Source organism: Puma concolor, chromosome E2 (assembly GCF_028749965.1).
Source record: "Puma concolor isolate L17-30 chromosome E2, mPumCon1.1.hap2, whole genome shotgun sequence".
NCBI lineage: Eukaryota > Metazoa > Chordata > Mammalia > Carnivora > Felidae > Puma > Puma concolor.
Window position 1 is genome coordinate 7,353,901 of NC_141681.1, and position 23,680 is coordinate 7,377,580.

The 23,680-nt window shown below is 58.8% G+C and overlaps 1 protein-coding gene across 2 annotated transcripts in view; it reads right to left on the minus strand.

Moving 5' to 3' along the window:
- The window catches only part of CMIP (c-Maf inducing protein), a 233,879-nt gene that overhangs the window by 8,215 nt on the left and 201,984 nt on the right, over nucleotides 1-23,680 (minus strand). For both annotated transcript variants that reach the window (XM_086688824.1, XM_086688825.1), the window contains exons 9-15: nucleotides 22,822-22,926; nucleotides 16,071-16,424; nucleotides 7,021-7,086; nucleotides 5,764-5,790; nucleotides 5,476-5,524; nucleotides 2,834-2,941; nucleotides 620-736 (exon numbers count right to left, since the gene is read on the minus strand). In XM_086688824.1, coding sequence (XP_086544950.1) covers nucleotides 620-736; nucleotides 2,834-2,941; nucleotides 5,476-5,524; nucleotides 5,764-5,790; nucleotides 7,021-7,086; nucleotides 16,071-16,424; nucleotides 22,822-22,926 — 826 coding nt within the window. The remainder of the gene's footprint in view (nucleotides 1-619; nucleotides 737-2,833; nucleotides 2,942-5,475; nucleotides 5,525-5,763; nucleotides 5,791-7,020; nucleotides 7,087-16,070; nucleotides 16,425-22,821; nucleotides 22,927-23,680) is intronic.

Genomic DNA, 23,680 nt, shown 5'->3' on the forward strand with positions numbered 1-23,680 from the left:
ATCCCCATCACCGTGACTACTGGCCAGCAATTCTCGTGGGTAGGACGTGGCAAAGTGCTGCTGCCTGACTCTGGGGCTGCACCGGGAAGAGCAACATGGCTTCTGCCATCCTGTCTGTGGACAGCGGCTCTGGGGGCCCCAGGCTTCTGGGGACTTTAGGATGAGGCAGGGGGGACCTGGGCCAGGCGTGTGTTCCCCGGGGAACAGGAATACTTCTGCCCAGGCTGCTTCATAGACAGAGGCCTGGAGTCCCAGCTGGCCCGGTCTCCTCATGAGAGACCCAGGGTGAGAACCTGTCAGCTGAGCCCAGTCACCCCCAGATCCGTGAGCCAAATAAATGACTACCATTGTTTTGAGCCCCCCCACCAGGGTGGCCTGCTCCACAGCAATAGACAAATGGGCAGAAACCTCCCCGGATCGTAAGTGAAAGGGACCAACTGTGACAGGCGGGGGGCTCTCACTCCTGCTCGACTTGGGAGAGGCCGGGCCACACCTTCCTCCTCCACCGCTGTGCTCCCAGCTGCCCTAACAGCTCTGGGCTCTGTAAGGTGCCCAGTGAACAAAGACGAAGGACCGGGCAAGACAGCAGCCTTGCCAGGGACCCGGGCCAGCTCCTTACCTCCACCATGGTCTGGTTCCCCCTCAGCGCCAGAAGCATGCAGGGTCCCAGCTTGTTTTCCGCCAGGGAGAGCAGGAATTTTTTGGTCTTGTAACAGGAGCCCATGAGGATGTGCACCTATGACGGGAGACAGCCCACGTAAAGGGCAGTGACCACAGTGGGGCTGTGGCCCGAGATGCCTGCCGGTGGCATGCCAGAAGGATTCCCCACACCCTCTCTGGACACCAGATCTGAAAAGACCATCAGACCCCCCTCTTCCCACCGACAGGTGCTCCGGTGTGGATGAACCATGGGGATGTGGTGCTCAGTAAGCCGATCACAAGGGACAGATCCTGTAGGATTCCGCACACGGAAGGGGCCTGGGGTGTCAGATTCGGGAAGTGGAGTGGTTGCCAGGGCAGGGGTGGGACGGGGAGTAAGTGTTCAGGGGATACGGTGCCACCACATGTGGGACAGAGACCTGTAGGGAGCCCTGCCTCCCCTTCCCAAGCGCCCTATGAGCTCCACAGGTGCTCAGTGATCACCTGCCCCAGAAACCCAGGAACTGGCAAATTCCGCTCCACCTGGGCTACACGCGGGGCAGACACTAAGGCGACGGTGTTTCTTTCCGGTGTCTCTGGAGGTGGGTCCCGAGGGCAGGGGACCCCAAGCAACAGGGCCGGGGCCCCAAATGCCTAGTGTGCTCTCCCCCTTTGTGCAATGGCAAATGCCCTTCCACGGTTGGAAACGGCAGCCTCATCAAGGGGACCGCTCCTGCCCCCTGTGTCTCCATGGAAACGCCGCGTTGCTCTCTCAGGGGCTGCCTGCCTCCTTTTCCGCGTGTATCTTTTCCGCTCCGTCGTTAACTCCGGCACAGACGCAATCTCTCAGATGGGGAAGCTGCCAGCCCCCCGGGTTCTTCCGCACACCGAGTCCCCGCCACACAGGGTGGGGGACCGCCGGCTGTTGCCATGGTGAAGCTGTGACATCACAGGAGCCCTCGTGAGTGGGGAGGTGGGGTGCACTTCCAGGAGGCACAGGGCACTCAAGAGGGACTTGTCAGGCAGTGGGTGAGGAGCGGAGAGCCAGCGCGTAAGGAAAACGATCTAAAAATAAGTCCCTTTCAAGAAAGCTTCCAGAGGCAGCGCCGGATCTGTCGTCGCTGCGGAGAGCTTCGCGAGCTGGCCCTGTTGGACGGGCGGCCCAGCAGAGAGAAGACCGGCCACAGCTGTCACTTCTGGGCGGGCCGTGCGCTAGGCCCTGGCTGGGCGCCCTGCCTCGGTCGCTGCAGGCGAGCGCCTGGTGATCCCAGAGGCCGGCGCTCTACCCCGTTTTACAGACGAGGGGGCGCAGCAGAGAGGCCCCCTGAATCCTGTTTTCTCGCCGCTGGGAACACGCTGGGTCACAGAACCCAGACGGTGTTGCGAGCAGGAGGGACAGCTGAGGTCACCGGCCACCTGGAGGACAGTCTGTGCCCCCCGTCAGGAGACGGTCACGCTGCCCCTGGAAGGGCAGGCTCTGGACAGCGTGGGCCCCATCAAGGGAGGGACCTGGAGGCTGAAAGCCTGTGTGGCCTCAGGTAAGCCACGGCACCTGTCCGGAGCTGCCTCAGCACAGGCGTGGTTATGGATGAAGTTGAAGACCGAGAAGAAACAGGGCACATGAGGTGCCCAACACAGTGTCCGGCACGAAGAAAGTACTGGAAATCGTGGCGGGTGCCCAGTTGTGGGTCTGGTGACATCAGACCTCTCGTCTCCCGGAGGAGATGGTCATCCTGACCTTGACTTCTCATCGCAAAGGTCGGGCGAGCTGGTGGGTCTGCAGTGCCTTCTAGAACCTCTGAGCACTCTGAGCCCTCAGCAGCTCGACCTGATCTCAGCAGCTCGATCTGAACGCTGCCACTACGGTGAGCTGCGTGAGCTTGGGCAGCGAGCGCCGCGGGCTTCTGCTGCCTGCCTGGAAAGCGGGGTAACACTACGTGTCACCTCCCGACGGAGCCGAGTGAGATGGGGCGAGAACAGGACTTTCGTGCCCTCGGTTTGGTGCCTGCTCGGGTGAGAGGCAGAAAGCGACACTCCTGGTCACCGTCTTCACCACCATCTTTCTCTTTGGCTCCGATGCCATCCAGAAATTCCCAGGCTGGCCACTGCCGGACCGGGACAGTGCTGGCGCTCATCAGGCGGGGCAAACCCGGTCCCCGCCCGCAGTGCCCGCTGATGGTCCCGTCCCACGTACCATGCTGGCGAACAGCTCCCCGTCATCATCACAGGCCACCCCTCCGGGACTGTACAGCTGAAACCAGCCGTCTTTGCCGGCCCGCACGCTCAGCAGGCATGAGTGTACCTGCAGCAGAGAAGGGGCACAGCAGTCAGTCCCATCACACAGACGAGACCAGCTCCCACAAGTCCCGCACTTAAGAAATCAGTTGAACGTCTACTCCAGCGACTCCGACCTCCTACTGAATTCCACAGAAGGCCTGTTGGGAAAAACCGTGGCATCTGTAAACTGGGGAACACTAGCCGTTCCCCATCAGCTCTGCGGGACGAAGGGCCAGGCCTGGCTTGGTTAGCTGCTCTGAACAGAAGCAAGTCTGTGGACAGATCAGGGGGAGACAGGCTCAAAGCTACTGCTTCAACTCAGTCCCCTTTTCCATGCCTTTTTCCGGGCACAGCACAGGGGGCAGCTCTTTTTCCTCTCTTCTCTCTCTGCACCTCTAAGTCCTGTATCCTGCTTTCTGCCCTGAGCTCTCTGACCCTCCTCTGTCCTGCTCTCTCAGGACATCTGCCCCCTCCACCACTGGGGGTCTGCCTGCTGCCCTCGCTGCGTGTCCTCTGAGCCACCTTCTGAGTCTTTGCCTCTCCCTGGAAGGCGCTCTGTCCAGGGTGGGGCGGTTTCATGCACATGCACCGCTCTCTCTGGGTCTCAACTGCTTTCCCAGAGTTCCGCATGTGGGTGGGTGGGTGGGTGGGCGTGTGCAAACACGTATGTGTGTTTGGGAGAAATTCCATCCACATCCACCCTACTATAGCTGCAGAAAGAGAGAGAAAGAGAGAGAGAGGGAGAGGGAGGGAAACCAAGGCCTTTGTTTCTTACCTCCTCTCTGTCCTCAGAAGAAACCTGATAGAAGTGGCCAATCATTTCCTTCAGGAGTGAAGGAAGGACAACTTGCTGCCAAAAGCCACTTACTTACAGATATTCAATTGATCACAACCCACACACAAGTGAACAGAAAACAGAGGCGGGGGGCGGGGGGGCTTTGACTTCTTTCCCTCTGAGTCGGAAAAATATCAAATGTTAATTTGTTTACTTCAAAAAATAGCCAATCGAGAGTATGCAACTCTATTCCGCAAATGTATCAAATGGTTTAGAAGTCCGGCTTCTTTAGGAGGCAGAAGGTGGGAGGGGAGAGAGGGGACGAGAAACAGAATCAAAGGAAGAGGTTCAGAGGAGCCTGGAGCAGGGCCTGGCGAGGAGGGGGGGGGGGCGGTGCCGGGCCTCTGCACCCCACCCCTCCGCAAGACCGGCCTGGCCCCTCGCTCACCAGTCCCCCGGGCCTCGTGTATGGTGCGGGGCTCGGAAAGTCTCCTCCCAGCACTTGGCTCTGCTTCTCCGCTCTGGGAAGCAGCTGGGACCACTTTTATTCTTCAACTTCAAAGTTGGTGTTTGAAATAAAGGCTCACTTTCCAGGGGAATTCTGGGAATCTGTCTTCACATGCAGCGAAGAATGGCTTCGCGCAGCCCAGACCTGCCTAGCTAGCATTTCTGCTTTTCCCATTGTAGCCAGGGAATGCAGGGGCTTGGAATCAGGGCTTAGAATCAAGGTGTTCTAGAACTATGGGGCCGGAAGAGAATATATTCTGGCTCTGTTAAGAAGGAATCCCTTCGTCCTCTGCCCATCCTTAACCCTCAACTCTGCTGGGGGTCTGTCCCCACCTAGAAGCCAGATCCCCTCATCACACCCCAGGATCCATGCAGCTGGAGAAGGGGGCTGTGGGCTCCTCGGGGCAGGGCCAGTGGGAGTCCCCCTCATGTCTGTAGCCCTGCCTGGCCCCACCTACCGAACAGGCTCTGGAGGCAGACTCCCTGGGTTTGAACCCTGCCTTGGCCAGGTACCAGCTGCGTGGCCAAGGAGACGTCACTCAGCTCCAAAAGGAGGGTAATTCTGGTGTTAAATGGGGTTGACGACAGACCCCACTCGTGGTTGTGGCAAGGACTCCAGGAGAAAACGCAGGTGCCCGACACAGGGTGAGCGCCTGACCAAGGCCAGGTGTCTCTGATGTCCCTGATGCAGTGGACGGAGGAACCCAGGCCACCCGAGTCCTTGCTCACGAAGCCTCAGGGGGAAAGCTGACCTCTCCCTGAAGCCCAGATACGGGGGGACGGGGGGGGGGGGGCAGAGCGGCCCTTCAGAGGCCCTCAGCCACCATGCCCAGGAAATGAACCCCGGCTCAGATGTCTTCCCCGCTCCGATGTCTTTGCTGGCCTGCGGATGTCAGAACGGCAGGGCTCAAGAGGGACCAGCACTACCCTGGAGCTGGCTGGGAGCCCCTGTGCCAGCCCGCCCCTAACAAGGCCTGTGCTCCAAGAAGAAACCGCCAGCTGGTGGCAAACCACCTCTGGTTAGCCTGAGTTTACAGTAAAAGGGTGACATCATGGGCCAGGCACCCCCACCCCCCAATCACAGCGGTGGGGGGGGGGTTGGGGGGGGAGTGGCGGTTGTGTTCATGCTCCAGGCCAAGGAGCCTTTGTACAGTGTTCTGAGTGCCTGTGGGAGACAGAGAGGCCCCGACAGAGTCACAGAAGGCTCAGGGTGGCCCACAGGCATCACGCCGTAGCCCCTGACAAGGTGCCTTCGAGAGGCAGAGTGGGAGGCTCACCTCTTGTCGCGGGTCTTCGGCAAACCTCTGAATCACGTACTTCAGCTCCCTGAAAGACACAGGGTGGGGGCGGAGTCATTGCCAGGGTCCTGGCTTGTGTGGACGGTGATGGGGGCTGAGGGGGAGGGCTGGGGCGGGGGAGCTGGCGGGGTCAGGAAATCCCTCGGGCAGGCCTGGCTATGCACGTGACCGAGAACGGGCTGGAAGGAGGGCTGGCCGCTGAGCACGGCCGCGGCAGAGGACATTCGCACCGGAAGGAGGTGATGAGGAAGGTGGCCAAATACTCACTTGGTGAACTTTTCGTGTGCGAGGGCTCTGTAACAAAAACAAAGGGAAACTGCAGTTAGCGAGGGGGCTTTTGAAACCCTCAGTGATCCAAAGATCTTCCTCTGGGGACGGTGCGGCTTTACGTCTGATCCGAAGAAGGAGGAGGTTGAGGGTGAGACAGGGACATTCTGTCCCTCTTGGAAACTACGAAGCAAAGGCCTCCTTGGACGAGGCCAGGATCCTGGCGACGGGAGCATACCGAGCCCCCCACGGCCCGGGTCCCACACCTGTGGGTGCTGAGCAGGTGTCTGTGAGCACGTGCACGCGGGCACCGGAGACCCAGGTGTGTGCACTAATTGTTCCACCATTAAGGTGCGGCTGTGCTAATTATCGCCGTGCATCAGAGGGGCATCTGGGGACCGTTTTCCAAGCGAATTGCATCATGGGCCCACTGTCACATGTGTCCCCGGGGCTATGGGGACAGCGAGTGCAGCCAGTGACGCCACTGCTCTTTGGAGACAGCCGTGGCTCTCAGGAGTCGGATTTCTCCGGTCTTGAGTCCTGGGGGCCCCAGGGACGGGCCAGGCCAGCAAATGGGGCAATTACCAGGTATAATGTCCCCCTCAGAGAGCCGCATTTCATAAACACAGGCTCGTTAATCGGCTCCTGAGAGAGCCCTGAGCTGCCTCCTGAGGCCTGGCTTCTCCACATCTGTCAAAACAGAGACCTGGAGGCATTTTAGGGCCTGGTTATTCAGACAAAGCCTTCTCCGCAGGCCATTATCCACTAGACCGTTTTCTCCCTATTTTCCTGTGATAAGTTCAATATTGGCATAAGGGCTGGCAAGAGAGAGACGGGGAGGGTCCATTTCTGGCCCAACTCACTGTGGAACACAAGCTAATAATCGTAATGGGCGCAATAAGAGAGCTTTCGGCATATGGTGGCATGGCACAGAGAGCAATTCCACGTGCGTTATCTTCCGATTTTCGCTGTGGCCACCGGAGAGAGCACAGACAGGTATTCCCATTCCCACCTGAAGCAGAACAGAAGTTGCTAACTTCCCTGCACGGACGCTCGGTGGGGAGGGCTTTGTTTGCCTGCTTGGCTCAGCGAATCCTCGTGTCGCTGCCATGAGGTAATCTCCCCATGTTTCGGAGGTGGGGGGCCTCCCCAGGGGCCTCACAGCTGAGGACCAACGTCTCCATCTCCCACTACCGCCCGCGGTGTTCCCGGGGTGACCGGTGGACCGCTGAGGTCAGAGGCCGGTGTGGGACTTACTCTTTGGGGAACGGAATGGGTTGAAGCAAGCTGGCCAGAGACGGTCTCCAGTCATCGTAGTCCGACCTAGAGAGAGAAGGGGCGACAGTCAGGTTCGGCCTGTGGCCAAGGACGGGGCGGGGGTCTGGCGGGGACTCGCCAACCGTGCTCCAGCCACCTCCCGCCTCCAGGGAGCTGGGAAGATGAGCGGCCGGTGTCTGCCAGCCTGACAGACAGAACCCGTCCAGAGAGTTCCTTCAGGCAACCGAAGGGGCCAGCCATCTGGCTCCCTGGGGCCTCATCCCACCTCACCTCTGCACCCAGGTTACCAGATCATTGTTCCTTCTGACTTTTGAGTTATCAGGTTGAAATCCCAACCCCGGCACCTTAGAACGTGTCTGTGTTTGGCAACACAGATGCAGTGAAGGTGTGACGAGGCAGTGAGGGTGGGCCCTGACCCGGTGCGACCAGCGTCCTCTCGAGAAGAGACCGGGACAGACACGCACACGGAGGCAAGACTGTGTGAGGACACGGGAAGAAGGAAGGTAGGTGACTGCAGGCCCAGCAGAGAGGCCTCAGACGAAACCCATCCCGCCCACGCCATCATCTCAGAGTTCTGGCCTCTAGAACTGCGAGGAAACAGGTTTCTCAAAACAGGTTTCGTCAAAACCACCCGGTCTGTGTAATTTTGCTGCGGCCGCCCAAGCGGTCTGGCCCGGGGGGCTTATGAGGGGAACGCAGAGGTGTTCTCATCTTTGTCCAGGACCCGGTGGCAAATTTGTAGACTTACTCATATAAAACATAACAATGGTATGCTATTCGTTTGCAGTTTGGGGCAACCCTCCTGATTTATCAGCTACTTCTACTCCTCTGTCCAGATGACAGCTTTTCTCTCCTGAACAGTCACTGTTCGGGGCGCCTGGTGGCTCAGTCCGTCGAGCGTCTGACTTCTGCTCGGGTCATGACCTCACTGTGCGTGAGCGTGAGCCCCACATCGGGCTCTGTGTTGACAGTGTGGAGCCTTCTTGGGATTCTCTCTCTCCTGCTCTCTCTACCCCTCCCCTGCTCACACACATTCTCTCTCAAAATAGATAAACTAAAAAAAAAGGTCCCTGCCAATGACGGTGATGATGACGGTAATGGAACAGATACCAGCAGCTGCGACCTCGCCGGCACGTTGTGCACATACTCCTTCACGCCGAGAACTTCGCCTGTTTCTTCTTCACGGTGAAGATCAGCCTCACTCGACAGAGGGGAAACTGAGGCTCAGAGAAGTTAACTGTGCACGCTAACACAGCTGTGGTGGATGAGAGATCAGATCCAGGCCTGGCTCTCGCCACCTCTGACAGACGGCAGCTGAGGCTTTGGCTGAGGCCTCAGGTGAGACCAGGCACTGGAGGGTCCCCCCCCACCTAGGGGCCGACTGTGCCAGAACAGGGACATTTGGCATGACTGAGCATGACAGCTGCAATGTGCTGAGAGAGCACTCACTGCTCAGACCACGGAAACGGCCCCACGACCACCACCCACTGTGAATCTGTATTACCGGCAGGGAGTGGCTAAGTAGCTGGCAGGGTGACCGCAGAGAGAGGTCCCCAGAAAGGAAGCAAGAGCTTTTGGAGGCCGCTGTGGAGTCGGCAGGGGTGCCCCACACACCGTACCAGCACAACCGGCCCCCCGGGAGCCAGCCGGGTCAGGGGCAGGGGAAGGAACGTGTGGGACATGGCGGTGCCTCAGCCTTTACCAGGAGCCACAGCGTTCACACGGGTCCCGTTTAACGCTCACAGACGCCCCACGAGACCCCAATTACAACAACCCATATTGCAGGAGGAAAACAAAGCCTAGAGATGCCTCGTATTTGCACAAGTCACCAACTGGGGGTTTGGGTTTGACCTCAGGTGCCTCTGGGGCTGTGACCTCTGTCCCTGCCCCGGGTCCCCCTACTTCTCTGGTTTGGGGGACTCTGCCAGAAAGCAAACCCAGGGGTAGCCAGTTCTCGCCGACTGTGCTAAGCCGGGCGGGCACCTCCGAGGTCCCAGTGCTTTACCCCTCACACAAGAACTGAGGCCACTGGAGCGGCCCCGCCTGAGCTGCAGACGGTCGGGGCGCCCAGGTGCCCGCACCCTGGGAGGGGCTGCGTCTTATCTCTGCACCTGCCATGCCGGGCACCAGGCCAGGCGGACGGCTGGTGCCCAGAGGAGGACTGTTGAGCTGCGGCCCCGGTACACACAAGAGAGACGCAGCCAGGGTGTGGGGTTCACTCCCAGGTGGAAGGAAATGTTGTCAAGTGGGGTGCGTGTCCCCAGCTGCAAGCTTGAGTGTGCAGTCTGGCCCGGATCCTAGCAGGAGGGGGCGCTACACTTGGACCCCTACTGACGCCTGGCGGTGCCCCCAGGAGGCGCCGACGGTGCTGGGACCAGCCCGGGCAGAGGCAAGGACCCAGACCGGAACCGTGGTCCTACGGCCCTGGGACTCGTTTCCATTTAGTTCTCATCATCATCCGGTGCTCCTCTGCCCCCCACCACCCCGAGGAGCTTTCTCGACATTTGTCCCTAATCGTTCTCCCGATAGACCGTGTGTCTGTTTATATGCTGTGTGTCTGCACTTCACCCCAAACGACAGTTACGGTCTTCTCACCCCCAGGAGCCGGCACCGGCCCCCACCAACGACACACGGTTTACAGGAGTCCTGGGCACGAGCCTTTCCGGCCCCGCCTTCCTGCAAACAAGCCAGGGATAAAGCGGCAGCCTTCAGGACCCAGCTCGCACCCTGGGGGGCTCTGAGGAAAGACTCAACACACGCACAGAAAAGAATCCCCAGAAATGCCTGGTGGCCTGAGGTGAGTTCTAACAGTGCCGCTTTGTGGGGCTTTGTTAAGCACTTATGAGGCCGCGCACCGGGCACAAACTTGCTCCCTGGCTCCTCGGGACGGGCACTCAAGGGTGAAAGAGCTATCACACCCGCCTCACAGGTGAGACAGTGAGGCCCACCTGAGCTCACACGGCGAGGAAGTGTGGAGCCGGGATTCACAGCGGGGTCCTTGGACTCCAGTGCCCAAGGCTGGGCGCGAGCTCTGCGTGCCAGGTGGCTGGGCACAGGGAGCCCAGAGGCCCGTCAGATGCGCATCAGGATGTGGAGACCCCTTCTGACCCCATCCATACCTGTGTGCTGCTCTTTGGGGAGACTCAGTGACCTTCACGTCTGGCTTGTCTTCTCTCTGAACCCCTCCCCACCCCCCTCCCCCACCGGATTCATGGTTTCCAGAAACTCTAAAACAGGAGCAAATGCTGTAACGGTGCTTGTCGTGGGCACAGGCTATTCTAAGTGCACATGGATTGGCCCACGTGTGCCCCAGACACCTGCTGAGCTGGATGCACCCGCCACCCCCATTCTATAGATGAGAACGCTCAGTGAGGGCCAGCGCCGGCCGTCACACAGCTGGTAGGAGCTGGGACTTGAACCCAGGAGCCGGGCTCCCACATCCGTGCTCCATCAACCAAACGACATGACACCCCGTCTCCCGCTTACATCTCTGCAGGAAGGCCACTTCCCTCTAGGGAGAAAGGCACTCCTGGTTATTCTTTTGCTTAAAAAAAAAAAAAAAGTTCTACGTAGAAATACCATTAAACAGAGAAAACTCCCAGGAGACTTTAAACCGCTCATAATTAGTGGGTGTCAGAGGCCACGGAGCTGGGGCTGTGCCGGGCGTGAGGCGCACGCTGGGCTTCAGGGCAACACAGCCCGGCCCGGGGTCGTTCCTGGACAGAAGGGGGCATCGACAGGCCCGTTCCGTGGGGCACTGTGCGTCACCTGTGTTCCCAGGCCCTCAGCTCGGCCTCCTGCCGGCTGCACTGTGGCAGCTCACACGGGGCTGAGCGTGGGGGCCTCAGGCACGAGGAGGGAGAAGGCAGCAGATTTCCTCCCTCGCCTCGGCCAAGCCAGTTGCAAGTCTGTCGTCGGCGCCTGGCCCTGCTCCAAACGCCCAGGTCTACAAGTTTGGAGGTACATGGCAGGTGTGTCGGGCAAAGGCTGGGTGCCCAGAAGCTGGCCAGGCCCGAGGGGTGGGCTGTGGGCCCCCCGTGGCCAGCAAAGCACCTGCCATGGGCTCCCGGAGAGCAGGGTCGGCCTGGCCTAGGATCGAAGGGGGATCAGCGACCAGGCTCTAAGCGGCCTGACTGCCCACCCCCAAGAAGGCAGCCAGGCCTGCCCTGTGCTCAGGGAGGAAAGGGACACGAGGTAGCATAAGTGTCCTGCAGGCCTCCAATGAGCCCCGGGTGTCACTCCCCAGACACTTGGTCCTGGCATTAATGGGGCCGGGCTGGCTCTAGAGAGGCTCTTTGCTCCCAAAGAGGCCGGACAGCCGCCGAAGGCCACGGAGCTCACAGGGGGAGAAGCTGGAGTCGGTGCGCAGGAGGCCCAGGTCTCCCGCCTCACGCCGCACTGCACGGATGGTCTGAGGCCAGACGGCTGAGAAGTTCCCTTCTCTTGCTGTGCTGGGGGTGGGTGACACCAGGGACAAGGGGGGCAGGTGAAGGGGCGGACCCAGGAAACGGGGACAGGGTGGTTCCCAGCCGCTTCGGCCTGGTGGAGATGTGACCTACGCCCCGTGAAGCCGCAGGCCGACTTGACAGCTGCCGCCGGAAGCACAGCTCTAAGCTGCCCCGCAGACGAGACGCTTCCTCCCAGCATACCATTTCCTCCCGATTCACAGAGCTTGTCCGCGGCATGGGGAGAACGTGGCCCCGGCTGCACAACGGGAGCTGACGCGCCAGCCTGAGCCCTGAGAAGCCGCAAGGCCCGGGCACACTGGCCCGGATGGCGCCCAACGCGAACCCCGACTCTCGCGGGCCCCAACCCCGGGGTGGGGGTGTCAGACTCCAGCAACGCTCACGGACTCGGTCCTGGCCCCACCGTCACGTCCCGCCTCCCTGCCATCCCTCAGCCTGTGGGAAGCCATTTCAGCCATCCTTGTGTGACAGGGCTTGCAAGCCCCCGACCGGTCCCCTCCGTGCACCTCGCGCCTGGCGCGCACAGTGGAGCTGCGGCCTCTGGCTGGGGCAGCTCCTTCCCAGGCAGGACGACCCTGGGCGATGTCTGAAGTTCCCGTGTCCCCTCCCCAGCGCCTGCCTTCTACGTTCTAGTGACGCCTCCCAGTCATCGGGACGACCCCACGTCTGTCTGCATTTTCCCTTAAGGCCCCTGAGGATGAGGCATCTTCTGCTTACCTCCAGCCCACCAGGGCCTCTTCCAAACCCCGGGTTTTTGCAAAAGAACAAACAGCCAGATTCGAGCTGGTCAGAGAGGGTGGATGTGCCCACCTCTCCCTCAGCACGTCTGCTCTCTTCTCTTCCCGGACGGAAGAGCGGCCCCTTGCCTGTGGCCCCCCACCGTGTGCAGCAGTTGTCCACGCCCCACCCCCCCCAGGCGGGCAACGTCACCACTGCCAGTAGTTGGCGCCACTCAGATCCAGAGGGACTGAGGGCAGGAGAGGAGTTGGGAGCCCTGGCATTTAGCGTAGAGCCTGGCCCGGTGGATGCATGCGGGGGGGCACTTGGTAACGGGATGCCCGAATAGATGCGTGAGTTGGGACACAGTTGCCCAGCAGGTTAAGAGGTGGACTCCAAACTACTATAGACCCGAACCTGCTCGGATTTCCCTCCCGAGTCCACATTCTTTCCGTCGTGCCACCCGGCCCGGGGCCTCAAAAGGGTAAGGCTGGCCTGTGCTGGGAATAGTTTTCCTTTTTAAGGGTCTCCAGGGAACTTCTCGTGGTTTATGTTACTTTTCAAAGGTGTCAGATTCCAACAATGCACACGCCTTCCTCTGGGAACAAGCAAGTAATCCGGGGCTGTGGGCTGGGCTGGGCTGCCGTCACGCTCCGGGAAGAGCAGTGCCGCCTCCGGTGGATGGGCCAGGCCGGGCCCCGGCTCCAAGTACGGCTCCCGTGGCCCCAACAATGCCCTGCTCAGAAGCGCCGCTCCACATTAGATCGTCTACACTTCCCCTCCCTCACGTAACTCTGACTGAGGAGTGTGCTAGTTGGGAACAGCAGTGCACTTTCATCAAGAACCAGAGCCGGGCCAGCAGGAGAAAGGCCCTACGTCATGACACGCACCGTACGGACAAGAAAACCGAGGCCCAGAGGAGCCAAGAATGCTGCCTGCAGCGCACGGCAGGCTAAGTCAGAAGGCCACGGGTCCTCAGTTCTCAGACCACACATGCTTCTTGCGATCTGTGTGCTGAATGCCTCATTGGGGCTTTCTTCCCCTCAAAGCGCTATATAATCAGGAACGCACCTCACTCCCAACGGTGTCTTAAAACAGAGGAAACCCCGTTATACCCAGAAAGTGCAGTAACTCCCACTGGCCTAGCGTCTGTGCCTGTAAGGTGCCCAGAGAACGTCCCGGAGGCAGGTGTAGCTCAGAGAGGACACGTAACTCGTCCAAGGCCACAAGCCCTCCTGGCATCCACAGCCCTGGACTCAGCAGTCTGGCTCTGAATCTGCGTCATTTCCAACGTGTCACCCCGTGGAGCTGCAGGGGTTTGTGGGTCCGGCGGGTCTGAGGGCCTTGGGTGGGCCAGAGACGCAAGCAGGCAGCAGGGTCAGAGAAGCGAAAGGGCCAGGAAGAGTTTAGCAGGTGCAAATTGTGTTCTGAGGCGCTGTCCCACCCCAAGGTGAAAAGGCTTCTGGAAACATAAACCAGCTTCGTGGAGACCCTCAGGCAGGGGTGAGGTGCTATTCCAGGCAGTGGTCAGGACCGCCTCCCGGTGGGCAGCGCCCGACACCTGACACACCCCCCCCCCCCCCCCCCGCCACGCCCTGATGGCTACACAACCACGGCGGACAGGAGGCCTAGAAGCAGACCAGGCAGAACAGAGTCCGCATTCGTGAGCATGTTTGTGAAGAAGGAAAAAAACCACGTGTCAGCTGCATGATGAAACACAAACCCTTGATGCTTAATGAGAAATCGGAGTCAGGGACGGGGCCAGAAGGCCTGGGGTTCCAGGTGCTTGTGGAAAACAGCCAGAAGAAGTAAGGGGCCGAGGAGAGCGCGGGGCGTCTCTGGCCTGGGGGACCCTGCCTCCACCAGGGCGAGGAGGAGACGTGGGCCACGGCTGACCTACCCCCGGAAGGCTGACTTCTGCTCTTGGGAGCAAGTGGGGACTGCCCCTGCCTTAGAGAGACGGACGTGTGTTCTCAGCAATGCCCTCCGAGCAGAACCTGGAGTTTCCTTCGGTTGGTGTGGGAGTGTGAGGAGGTCGCTAAAAGTGGCTGCGCCCTCAGCTGGCCTCTGCTGCTAGATGCTGAGGCTGGCGCTGACCCTGGGGACCCGGGGAGGCCTCGCCCTCCCCTCTCAGGGGCCAAAGGAAGGACAGAGGAAGTGCCTTCAGCTGGCCTCTGCCGCACTCGAATTCTATCTTCTTCTCTCAAGCCACAAGAAGCCACTGTATAACATACGCGTGTGTATGTGTGTGTGTGCACATGCATGCATAGGTATGTGTGCACACAGATACCACAGGCCTTGGTTGTGCAGCATGGGGGACAACCCCAGGCACCTCCCAGTCCAATTCTCTGGCTCTCCAGGCGACTGAGAGGCTGTCCTGCACTGTCCAGCCCAGGAGCGCGCTCAGGGCAGCAATACGTCCGTGAGAGAGACAAAGCATGCCGTGCGGAGTCGTGTAGGCACAGGGACGCGGTGAAACCCCGGCAGCACCGACCAGGCCCAGGAGCCAGGCGTCCCCCGGGATTGAGGGGCCCCGGTGCCCGGTCATTAGACAGGCACCACGCACTGTTCGGGGGTAACCACACAGTCGTACCCATACCGTGATCCCTCTGAAAAGCCTCCCACCCCCCAGTGGTTGTGCCTGGAAATGCCGGGTCTGGGACCCGGTCCTGAGAGCGGGGCCAAGCTCTGTCTGAAGAACAGGCCTTATGGGAGCCACACGGGGAGGCATCTGCTGGGGTCTCCAGACCAAGGCGGGCCCCTTCCTTCACCTGCGGATGCAGGAAGCAGGTGCACGACACTGAGGTGGGTCTGGGTGGTTCACGTGTGAATGGCAGAAGTGGAAAGACCCTCAAGGGTCAAATATTAAGACCCCCTCACTGTAGAGCCGCACAACCGAGGCTCAGGGAGCGGGAGGACTGGGCCCGAAGCACCCAGCTCAGAAGCAGCACCGACCGCAGCAGAACCGGGTCTCCTGTCTGCTTCCCACTAGCCAGGCCTGCACGGAGCTGATCGGCAGGCCACACTCCATCACCACCCACCGGGCCAGGCCGGGTGAGGGGCCGGGACTTGCCGAGAAATACACACAGGCACACAGAGCATGCAGAGATCACACGATACAGAAACATAGTCACAGGCTAGCTCACGGGCATGTCTGCACACACACACACACACACACACACACACACACACTCCAGCCTTTGTGCACAAATGGTCATACCCACATGTGTGCACTCACAGCCCCTCATCCCTGTGCACTTACAGGCACTCAGGCACTGTGCATTTACACACACAGGCACGCTCAACACACATATCGGCCCCTATAGAATGATCCATGTACATCCCACATCCACTTCTATATGCAGACACACACACACACACACACACACACACACACACACACACACACTCAGGCAACCCCCTCCCACTCACACGCTCATAGACACATTTGGGCACCCATGTGCTCGTGGACATCCTGGCAGCTCTACGCAGAGGCTTACACACACGTTCTCAAGCTCATGCACACAGCCTGCACACGTGCCCAGATACTCAAGCATACACGAGCCCACACACCCTACGTACACCCCCCGCATACGCACACACTCTCACGCACAGAGCATGTGTTCAAGACGCACACATACCCGAAATCTGCACCCGGGGCACCCAGTCACGTTTACACACACCTCAGTACACACGCGCGCGCACACACACACACACACACACACACGCACACTCAGCACGCTCACCCTGCAGGCCTCGGACCAGCAGGCACGGCTGCACCCGGCCGCGCAGCCAAGTTCCCCTCTCCCACCCTGGCAGTGACAGGCGCGCGGCGAGGACACTCACAGCAGCTTGAGGATTTCCACGTAGCAGCCGAGCGTGCGGTCGGCCTGGGGACCCAGTTCGATGCTCATGGTGCTGCAGGCAGGGCTGACCATGAGGCAGTCGATGAGGTTGGGCTCGCTGTCATTGCCCGCGCTGGCCGTCAGTGCCGGCTTGGCAGTGCTGGTGTGTTCCACCTCCACGTGGATCTCGCTGGAGGCCACGACCACGGACTTGAGCCGCGCCTCGGACAGCGTGGCTTCCTGAGACACCAGGTCCGGGCTGGGGTGCAGAAGGCGCAGAGGTAAGGTGGGCTTCCGGTCACAGGGCTGCTGGCAGCCGTTCCGGATCTCCTTCAGGCTGGGGGAGTTGTCACGGCTGCGGGGAGAGGTGGAGAGGGTGTGTGAGCACCGTGCAAGCGACAGTCCCGAGCGCCCCGGGCTCCACCCCAGGAGCCCCCGGGGGCAGTGTTGTGAGCTAGTGCTGTCATGTCCCAGCCTGCGAGTGAGGAAACTGAGGCTCCGCCTGTGGTTTGCTCAAGGTCTCAAGGCAGGGAGGGGTGGAGACGGCATCCATGCTTAAGCGTCTGTCTCGAAGGCTTCTGCGGCAGTCCCAGCTCGAGGGGGGCATTCAACACACACGTGATGGATGAATGAGTAAACGTCAGAGTCTACGGATACCACAAGGCCTTGGTGTTCACCTCCACCGCAGGCCTCCCCGGGCCACCCGTGAGATCCACTAAGTGCCTGTGCTTCTAGCTGCATCCTGGGGGCCAGCTGCCCCCCTCTCTCCTGGGGGCAGGCCCACGCCCCACTTCTGTTGCCCGTCCCTGGTCAGGTGACGAGGCTCAGCATCCAGCTCCCCTGGGAGCCCACTTCCCAGGTGGATCCCAAACCCCAGAATTCTAGTCGCCTGCAGTCTGCGGGTACCTCCAGCCCACGGCATCAGCCTTGCCCTTGGCCGAACCCGCAGCTAAAGCATCTCCACCGGCCTGGAGGGATGATGCTTGTTAACAGGGGTTCACTGAGAAAAGGCCTCGATGGCATCACTGATGTCGTATTTGTGTGGGAAACGCTGGGCCAAACACAATGAAATTAGGCCTCTATGCAGCAGGACTTGTCAGAACCTTGAGGCTGGTTAAAGCACCTCCACACTGGGTGCTTCCAAACGTTACTGGGAGGCTCATTAGAGTGAAGGCAATTCCAGCAATGGGCTTCCTTTGTCGGTGCCACTGCGCTAAGTACTATCACAGACCACCTTCTCAGATACGTCTGAATGGCCGGCATTACCATCTCCTAGTTCCAGGTGACAAAAGACACTTCCAGAGGTCACATGATCTACCCCTGACCCCATGGCTTGTAAGTGGAGGGGGCTGGAAATTGAAGCCAGGTCTCTGACTATAAATCCCTGGCTCCTCACCACCACGTGGCTTCTGAGATCCCATGTGGTCCTGTGCAGATCCCCCTCCTCCAAAAAGTCTTCCCTGATTTCTCTCCGGTGCCATGTTCACCCTTCTGCCCCCAGAGGCTGAGCTTTCCACCCCTGGCTGGATACAACATCCCCCGGGGGCACTTCTGAACATCCTGAAGCCCAATTCGATCAGAACCTCTGGGGTGGGGTCCACACACCAGTAACTTTCCGGGTTCCCCATGTGTGCGGTCAAGGTTAAGTTCACTGCTCCGAGGCACTCAGAGAATGACGGCATAATTGCAAACGGTCACTCGTCCAGGCCCTCCCTAAATGTGCCACACACACGTGTCCCGTGCTTGCAAAGAGAGCACACGTTCCTTGTGCATAAGCCCTGGGCTGAGCATAGACCTCAGACCCAATGCACCTGGAGGGCCTAAATTTACCCAGCATGGGGCCACAACCAGGCCTGAGCCGAGCCCACCAAGGATGTTTGATAAATACACTTTAAACTTTGCTAGGGAAGAACAAAACCCATTAGCTAAAGTCCGAGAATTCAACAGTTGATGGAAAATTGTGTGTGGTCTGGGGTGGGGGGTGGGGGCGGGCAGTGTAACTGTCTCCATGGGCTCAGAGCTAATTTGCTACCCAAATACTCAACACTCCATTTCCCTGTGTTTGCCTTTGCTGGGATTTAGGAGTGGATTTTCAAGGCTGTTTGGCTCAGAGCGGGTGATTTTCCAGCAAGCTATGCTAACCTGGGTCAAGTTGTCTGTTCTTCAGTGAGTACATCATGTACCCACCAAGAGCGCTGTGGACAGACCCACAGGGCTTTATCTTCCAGGGACTGACCGCCAAGGGTGGGATGGACCTGAGCCCAGGAAAGACCTCGCAGCACCGCAGGCCTTGTGGTGACTTCCTGGAGGGACTAACAGGAAACTACTCCAGGCTCCAAGGGGGCTGGGCCGCTTTGAGCTGGGGGCTGGGACCCACCTCGCCCTCCCCTGGCCTCCACCCTGGGCCCCTGGTTGTGATCCGCCCACGGTCAAGCTTGCCCCCTCCAGTCCATCCTCTGTGCAGCAGCCAGGGGGGACCTGGGAAACTGACATCTCGTCAAGTCCCTTCTCTACTTAAATCCTATCGGAGACCCCAGGGCTCTGAGAAAGAACACTCCGCAACCCAAACACAAGGCCAGCTCTGCCACTCCAAGTGTGGTCCCCGAGTAGCAGCCTCAGCCTTACTACGAGGCTGTTAGGCAAGCAGTCTCAGGCCCCGCCTGGGACCTGCTGAATCTGAATCTGCATTTTATCACGACCCCCAGGAGCAGCTCGGCCTGGTCTGGCCGTTCTCTCCAATTTGCCCTTTGCTTCTCTTTTGCTCTCTGCTCGTCACACCGTTGCCCTCCCTTCCTCCCCTGCAGTGGCCTTCATCAAGGAGCGAATCACCTACGGACTCTGCCAAGAATGCAAATTCCTGGGCCCAACTTGAAAATGCTGTGTCCAGGAGTCTGCATTTTCAGGAAGCAGCCTGGGGATTCTGAGGCAGGTGTTTAAGGACCACAGACGGAAAAGGTGACTAATGCCAACCCTACCTGCACCACCAGGCCTTTCTTTGCACATGCTGTTTTCTCTGCCTGGATTGTCCTGCCTCCTGCCTTGCTGGCAGCCAGGAGCTCTCAACTTAAAGATCACCTCTCCGAGGGATCCCTCCCTCACCTGCCCCTAGAGCAGGGGTTCTCCGCTCCGGCCACACACTCGACTTGCCTGCGAAGTTTAAAATTAAAAAAACAACAAGAAACAAACAATGCCAGGGCCATCCCAATTAAATCAACATTACAGCGGATGGGACCCAGGCACCACCCCCCTTTTTCTTCTTTTTTATGACCCATGTGCTTGTAAACGTCCACAACAACTTGCCAGGAAAAGGGAGCCCCGATTGTGGCATCTGCCAGTGTGAATGCTCCCATCAGGACTAACTCCAAACCACCAAGGTGCCACCACTGAGTACGGGGCTGGGAAGCGACGTGCTTCCAAACGCAGCAGGGCTCTGGCACACCCTGGGCGTAACTGAAATATGGCACGGTCAAGTACGTAAACCTCAGGTGCAGGGCTTCGTGAACTTCCACACGTTCCCACCGGCCACCAGATCGGGACTCCTCCCCCTTGGTACCACTGACACTCGGGGCCAGATTGTTTCCCGGGGCGGGGGGGAGGAGGGGCATCCTGCACGTGGGAGTATGCTGAGCAGCATTCCTGACTTCTACCCGCTGGATACACCCAGCACCCCAACTCCGGCCCAGGTCATGGGAGCCCCAAATGTCTCCAGACACTGCCAGATACCCCTGGGGCGTCAAGACGGCTCCCGGTCTCAACTGGTTCTCAAACCACTGACCTAGAGCAAGATGTGACACGCTTCCAGGAACCCAGAGGTTTCTCTCATGCCCTTCCTCTAACTCCCCACCCCAAAGGTGGCCGTTCTCCTGGCCTCTATCACCACAGATTCCTTTTGCCTATTCTTGAAGTTCCGGGAAAAAGAATCGCACCGTATGTATCTTTCGGACCTGGCCTCTTTTGGTCAGTTTTGCATTTGTGCGATTCATTCACAGTTTGCTCGTTCGGGTTCATCCATTCTTGCCACTCTCTAGCGTTCCTCTGTGTGAACACACCCCAAGCGTCCAACCATCCCACTGCTGAAGGACACTGGAGAGGAGGGTGAGGCAGATTTGAGTGAGGAGCAGTTACAAATAATGCCGCCAGAACATTCTCGTATGTGTCTTCCGGTGGATATACCAAAAGCTATACGGAGGGGCGCCTGGCTGGCGCAGTCGGTTAAGCGTCCGACTTCAGCCAGGTCACGATCTCGCGGTCCGTGAGTTCGAGCCCCGCGTCAGGCTCTGGGCTGATGGCTCGGAGCCTGGAGCCTGTTTCCGATTCTGTGTCTCCCTCTCTCTCTGCCCTTCCCCCGTTCATGCTCTGTCTCTCTCTCTGTCCCAAAAATAAAAATAAACGTTGAAAAAAAAAAAAATTTTAAAAAAGCTATACGGAGTTGGGTCACAGGGTATATGCGTGCTACATTTATGTTCTGATTGTGTAAACCTTCCCCAGCTGACTGACAGCAGCCAGGGTTCAGATTCCCCGTCACAGACCATGTTAATTATGCCTCTGGCTTCCATCATCGCAGCCCTGACCAAGGCGCACCGTGACTGCTCCCTCCCTCCTTCCCTCCCTCCCCCTCCATCTCCTGCTACACTGTCTGCTCTGAAAGGGCAAGGGCTCCGTCTAGCTGGTTCACCTAGGTGCCCGTGGCACCTGGCGCGTGATGAGCGGTCACTACACGAGGGCTGAGTGGGCAAGAGAGACGAAGGCTGAGGCACCCGAGCAGAGCTTCGAGGACACAGAGGGAAAATTCTGGGAGGTGCTGCTTCCTGCTCCTGCTCCTGCCTCCTCCCAATTCCAGGCCAGGCATCTGCCGCGTGGGCTCAGGGAGGCCGAGATGAGTCACAGGCCTTTGGAGGAAAAGGAGCCTGGGAGTGTGTGACCCTCCTAGTACTCTCTTCCTGCTTCCTAGGGTGGCCCGAGTTGGCAATGCACTCAGATCGGCTCCAGAACTACAGTGAGGAGGTCAAGGGTGGGAGACCGTCCATGTGCACAAGGATGCTTAGGATAGTTGTCCGTTGTCCAAGCCATGCGTTACCCTTTGATCTCCCGTGTGTGTGTGTGTGTGTGTGTGTGTGTGTCTTTTGCTTCTAACATAACACGCTGTAGGCACAGAACAAGCACTTGGGACTGACCGGCATGACATCTTCCTGTTCTGGCCCCAGGGACACTATCACCTCCTGAACAGGGAAATGAGTCAAGATTGGACAGGTCCCCTTTGAATATCAGGACCTAGGGCTAAGGACATGAAAAATAGAAATCCTCCCTTCTTAGGCCCTGTCATAAGAAAATATATCCTTATTAAGGGTTTGTGGCCCCTTCCCCAGGAGCTCAAAGTACATTGATTGTTTTACAAGCCTCACTTGTCCAGATTTTCAGTGTCTCAGAATGCCCCACCTTCTTCTCTTTAAACTTTTTAAAATGTTTATTTGTATATTTTGAAAGAGAGAGAGAGAGAGAGAGAGAGATAGGGAGGATCCAAAGCAGGCTCCACGCTCACTGTGGAGCCGATGCAGGGCTCGATTCCACGACTGCAAGGTCATGACCTGAGCCGCACTCGAGTCAGACACTTAACCGACTGAGCCACCCAGGTGTCCCTCCACTGTCTTCTCTTTAGGGGCTGAAATTTATTCCTGCTATGTCCCCAGCTCTAGCTAGGCCTAGTTTGGTGTCCTTGGAATCATGCAGTGTACCACCTGAACAACTGGACAGGGGAGCTACAACAGATGCCACCTGGTCCCGCACATCATATCCTCTCCAACGACCCGAGAGGTCACTGTATAAAGCTCTATACAAACTCATGGCATCTGCGTCACTGTGCATCCCAAGAGCGAGCCTCCACCAGGAAAGAATGGAGGCGGTAAGTAACCACCACAGCACCATCATCTCTCAGGGGAATGACTGTGAGCTGCGTTCCACGCAGTCTCCTGGGAAGTCCCAGTGGGGAACGCACGGGTGTCCGCAATGGTCATCAGACTCCACCGCTGTCCTCGGGTCCCCTCCCTGAGCTCCTAGGGCTGCCTCCCTCATAAGCTGCTCCACCCAAGCCCTGGAGGACCCGAGGCAGTGCCCTATCATGCCTTTTTCCAGTCCTTCTCTACCACATGGGCTCTTTGTTCGTGTTCTCACAGCCTGACTCCATCCGGCTCGATCCTGACCACTGCACGTTATCCCCCAGCAACGTCTGACACTGTCTCACACACACAGACGCTCGGGAAACACACGCAGACCCTGGGCAAAATGAAATCCCGTGTTTACAAAGTGAAAGGGAGAAAACTACTGCCAGCCCTTGTGTACCCACACGCACACACTCACGTGCACATGTGCACACACCCGACGCGGCCCCTCACGCACACCGCACCTGTGTGCACACACTCTCTCTCTCACACAGTGAGAGCCTCAGCGTGCCAGATGTGCCAGGCGGTGAGAAACCTTCAGAATAAAACACTTGTTCCTAAGGCCAAGTCAACACAACAGCCTTGCAGTTGCCAATGTTGATTCACAGTGTTTGCGTTTCTGGTAACATCCCCAGGTCCTGGTGGGTTCTGGGCCTGGCAAACGACGGGAGGCAGTCCCAGCGAACGCCGCCCCACGTCCCCGGCCGGGTCAGGTACAGGCTGCCCTCCCTGGCGACCCGGCCCTTCAGTGTCCCCATCCGAGGGTGGAAGCGTGCCCCCCCACCCCTGCAGGCTCTCCTGGTGGTGGCGACTGACCTGTTGATGAACTCTTCATAGCAGGAGTAGATGGCAGCCAGGCACACGGCCACCAGGTTGGGCAGGACCCGGGGGTGGGGGCAGTGCCCCGTGGGGCCGTGCATGCTGGAAGAGAGCAGGGGGCAGGGTGAGCTGGCGGCTGCAGCGGGGATGCCCACGCAGGGAGGCGGGGGAGGGGGAGGGGGAGGGGGTGGCCCAAGCCCTGTGCCGGGTCCTGGCTCTGCCAGGCACAGGCAGCAGAGAGCCAAGCTCCAGGCCACGGGCTCGAGACCCAGGGTGCCTGGGTTCAAGTCCAACTAAGCAGCCTTGGCAAATCACTCGCGCTTTCCACTCTCCATGTGCTTAGCTATAAAACGGGGACGTGGCCTCCTCTTCAGTGGGTTACAAGGACCCAGTTTTTCTAACCCACGGGAAGACTCAGCATATGGCAGTCCTACGTCCCGAGACAGTCATGTCTGTGCCTGGGGGTTCTGGAATAATCATTCGTGATACTGCATTTCACTCCCAAAAGTGGCCTGCTTTGAAAGAAAAATTATTACAGTCACCCTGGCCCAGCATGGCGTCTGGGACACATTTGCTAAGTCCTCCCTGGATGCTAGCTATAGGTATTTATCATGGCTATCCTTGTGCCTCAGTTTTCTTATCTGTAAAATGAGGCTAATACCCCTCTCCCAGGGCTGTTCGGTATCTGGGAATAACACCCATAACATTCCTGGAAAATCACTGTGGCCCCCGGAGGGTAAGAGAGGCCTAACCTGAAAAAATTTCACAAACCATAACCGGGTCCTGATAAAGGGACCCTGAAGCCACCAGGGCTCCTCCAGAAGGACACTTCATTTGGGTTTAGAAATTCTTCGTG